At 42.8% G+C, this 4387-nt stretch overlaps 1 protein-coding gene across 1 annotated transcript; it reads left to right on the plus strand.

The window, feature by feature from the left end:
• The first annotated feature begins 364 nt into the window (after window positions 1–364).
• Window positions 365–3405, plus strand: LOC129135852 (olfactory receptor 7E24-like). Its single transcript, XM_063816133.1, has 2 exons — window positions 365–602; window positions 2545–3405. Exons 1-2 carry the CDS (start codon window positions 428–430, stop codon window positions 3243–3245), a joined length of 876 nt encoding a protein of 291 aa, XP_063672203.1. The 5' UTR covers window positions 365–427; the 3' UTR covers window positions 3246–3405.
• Window positions 3406–4387: the final 982 nt, after the last annotated feature.

A 4387-nucleotide genomic window follows, 5' to 3' on the forward strand; every position in this document is an offset into this window, starting at 1 on the left:
GAACAGCCCTGCGATATTGAGAGTAGTATCATCCTCTTCCCTCTTGCATATTGGGAACAACATCACAGGTGGGGTGTACTACCTCTGTGATATTGGGAGTGAAATTTTCCTCTCTTCCCCTGGACACTAGGAAGGGTATCAGAGGGGGAGGGTGTACATTCCCTGTGATATTCAACGTAACCTTATCCTCTCCCTCCCAGGGTATTCAGAACAATATTACAGGAGGGGTATACACCCCCTGTGATATTGGGAGTCATATCATCCTCTCTCCCTGTGGATATTACGAAGAGTATCACAGGGCTGCAGAAACCCCCTGAGGTACTGGGAGTAACATCATCCTCTCTCCCTCTGAATATAGGAAGATTTTCACAGGGGGGTATACACCCCCTGCGATATTGGGAGTAAGATCATCCTCTCCACCCAGGAAATGACTAACAAGGTCACGGGGGGATGTACTCTCCCTGCGATATTGGGAGTAATGTCGTCCTCCCGAAACCTGGATGTTAGCAATGACATCACAGAGGGGGTGTACACACCCTGCCACATTGGAAGTAATATAATCCTCTCCCCATCTGGGTACTGGGAAAGATATCACAGCGTGGGTATACGTTTCCTACGCTGTTGGGAGTAATATCATTCTTTTCCTTTCTGGATATTAGGAAGAATATCACAAGGGTGCTGTACAATTACTTCGATATTGGGAGTAATATCATCCTCTATTTTCCTGGATATTGGGCACAAAACACAAAAGGGTGTACATCCCCTGCGATATTGGGAGTAATCGTATACTCTCTTTCCCTGGATGTTAGAAAACAATATCATCAGGGCTGAACACCCCCCGCGATAATGGGAGTCACGTTTACTATTTCACAGGCCATTTGGAACAATATCATAGGGGGTGTTTACAAACAGGGGTGGTGTACACCCCCTGTGTTATTGGGAGTAAGCTCATTCTCTCCACCTCCGGATATTAAGAACAATATCCCGGCGGGAGGTGGTACACCCCCAGTGATATTGCGAATAATGTCATCCTCTCCTTTCCTGGATATTAGGAAAAATATCACAGGGGGGTGTACTCCTTCTGTGATATTGGAAGCAATATCAACCTCTCCCCAGCTGGATATTAGAAAAAAAAATCTCTCACGGTGTACACCCACTGTGATATGAGGAGAAATATCTTCCTAGGGTATTACGAATAATTTCACAGTCTGTACACACATGGTGTACACTCAATGTGATATTAGGAGTAATATTAACCTAGTAGATAATAAATAACATCGCAGGGTGTACACCCACTTTGATATTAGCTGTAATATTTTTCTAAGTTGTTACAAATAAGATCACAGGGTGTACAAACATGGTGTACACTCACTGTGATATCAGGAGTCGTATCTCTGTGATATATTATGAATAATATCACAGGGTGTACACCCACTGTATTATTAGGAGTAAGATCTCTGTAGGATATTACAATTAAGATCACAGGGTGTAGAGCCACCGTGATATTAGGAGCAATATCTTTCTAGGATATTACAAATAATATCACAGGGTGTACGCCCACTCTACTGTCAGGAGCAATATCTCCCTAGGATATCAAAAATCCTATCACAGGGTATCCAATCTCTGCCTTCCATGTTCTAAGGGATTCTCCAGCTTCAGCCTCCCGAGTAGCTAGGGTTACCCGCCACCACGCCCGGCTAATTTTTTTTTTTTTTATTTTCACTGGAGACGGGGTTTCACCACGTTGGCCAGGCTGGTCTGGAACTCCTGACCTCAGATGATCCATCAGCCTTGGCTGCCCAAAGTGCTGGGATTACAGGTGTGAGCCATGGTGCTGGGCCAAGAGTTATAGATTCAATTCATTTGGAAACACAGCTCCCATTTTTGAGTGTGCATGTACTTTTATAAAGAACTGATGTCAGAAAACTGAAGGATGATAATAAATATGAAAAGTGACAGGCATGTGAAAAGGTCTTCCGATTGAGAACTATAAGTTTCGATTTCGTTTTCAGCTAATGGGGTCCTTGCTCTTGTGTCGTCCTTTTACATATTCTACATCAATGGAAGTTGTAGTACGGTGTCAGAATAAAGTAGAATGTATTTCACGGCTTCTTAATTTCTTTCAATTAGACTGAGATCTTTTTCTGAAAGAGAGAAGGACATTTTCATTGCATTGTATTTTTTCTGAAAAGAGTAGGGCCGTATTTTACGGAGATCACGGATTTGTTATATATGAAGTTTTGGTCTTCTAATATTCTTCCGTGGTTTTTCTCTAAAGTAGTATGTACTGAAAGCCTCATATAGCAAAAAAGTAAATCACGTAATAATTCTGAGATTTTTGGAATTGTCACAACGGAGAAACATTGCTGGCGGTGTATGGTCCGCAAGTGTGAAGATGTTCCTTGTGAATTGCTTGCATCCAGCATTAAGGGCTGGTTTTTATCTTTTATTTTTCCAATCCTCTTTCCTTCTCAAGGTGTCCAAGACACACAGGGCCACAGAATCTCACAGGGGCCTGAGAATTCCTCCTCCTGGGACTCTCAGAGGATCCAGAACTGCAGCCGGTCCTCGCTTTGCTGTCCCTGTCCCTGTCCATGTATCTGGTCACGGTGTTGAGGAACCTGCTCAGCATCCTGGCTGTCAGCTCTGACTCCCCCCTCCACACCCCCAAGTACTTCTTCCTCTCCAACATGTGCTGGGCTGACATCGGTTTCACCTCGGCCACGGTTCCCAAGATGATTGTGGACATGCCGGCGCATAGCAGAGTCATCTCTCATGCAGTCTGCCTGACACAGATTTCCTTCTTTCTCCTTTTTGCATGTATAGAAGGCATGCTCCTGACTGTAATGGCCTATGACTGCTTTCTAGCCATCTGTTGCCCTCTGCACTACCCAGTCATCGTGAATCCTCACCTCTGTGTCTTCTTCGTTTTGGTGTCCTTTTTCCTTAGCCTGTTGGATTCCCAGCTGCACAGTTGGATTGTGTTACAATTCACCAGCATCAAGAATGTGGAAATCTCTAATTCTGTCTGTGACCCCTCTCATCTTCTCAAACTTGCTTGTTCTGACAGCGTCATCAATAGCATATTCATATATTTTGATAGTACTATGTTTGGTTTTCTTCCCATTTCCGGGATCCTTTTGTCTTACTATAAAATTTTCCCCTCCATTCTAAGGATGTCATCGTCAGATGGGAAGTATAAAGCCTTCTCCACCTATGGCTCTCACCTAGCCGCTGTTTGCTGATTTTATGGAGCAGGCATTGGCATGTACCTGGCTTCAGCTGTGTCACCACCCCCCAGGAATGGTGTGGTGGCATCAGTGATGTACGCTGTGGTCACCCTCATGCTGAACCTTTTCATCTACAGCCTGAGAAACAGGGACATACAAAGTGCCCTGCGGAGGCTGCACAGCAGAACAGTCGAATCTCATGATCTGTTCCATCCTTTTTCTTGTGTGAGTGAGAAAGGGTAACCACATTAAATCTCTATATCTGCAAATCCTGCCCCTTAGTCACATTATTTTTGTGGCTTGATGGCTTTTATTCCTTTCCGCATTTCCTTTGTGAATATTGCTTTCTTCGTTATGCCTTTAACTGGAATGGGTGAGGATTCTGGGATCCTTGGTTTAGCAGAAACCTCATGACAGAATCCTCTATACCTAGGCGGCCTCTTTTAGTCTCTGAGCAATAACCTTGTCATCCAGGTGGAATCACAACCATCACTTTATATACACGAAGTCCTCACTTCGTTTTGGAATTCCCTGAAAACTGACTTTATGGAAACAATGTACAGAAGGTCCTCCAACACAACTCGTTGTTCAAAGTTGTGTAGTTATACTGTTGATGAAAAATAAGTGGTTTCACTATATATAATTTTGCTTCAAGGTGAAGTTTCCAAGAGACTTTCAAAGATGTTAAGTGAGTACATACTGTACATCAAATTCATATCCTCTTCCACAGTTCATGTGGAATTTCTTTATAAACTGCTTCTAGAGAATCTATTTAGGCAGGTTCTGTGTAGAGATCCATGTCGCCCTTCCTCAATCTTGGCTTTGAGTCAAATCACCTGGGGAGCTTACGCATGGTGAGGCCTGGGCCTCAAAACTTGAGATTCTGATTTCCTTGCACCTGTGTGAGTATGTGGATTTTTTTCTTCTTTTAAAGCACCAGAGGTAGTTCCAATGACGAAGTTTTTAGAGGCATCAAGCTCCAATGAATAAGAACAGAAATTAATTGTAGTATGATTTCTTCAAATATTATCTTCAAATGCATTGTCCATCAACACCATACAAATGTTTATTATGCTGTTTTTTCTTACCACTTCGCATTTTGTATTTCCTTATTGTCTTTTTTTTTTTTTTTTTTTTTTTGAGTCAGAGTTTCACTC

Source organism: Pan troglodytes, chromosome 7 (genome assembly GCF_028858775.2).
Source record: "Pan troglodytes isolate AG18354 chromosome 7, NHGRI_mPanTro3-v2.0_pri, whole genome shotgun sequence".
In the NCBI taxonomy this organism is placed as follows: Eukaryota; Metazoa; Chordata; class Mammalia; order Primates; family Hominidae; genus Pan; species Pan troglodytes.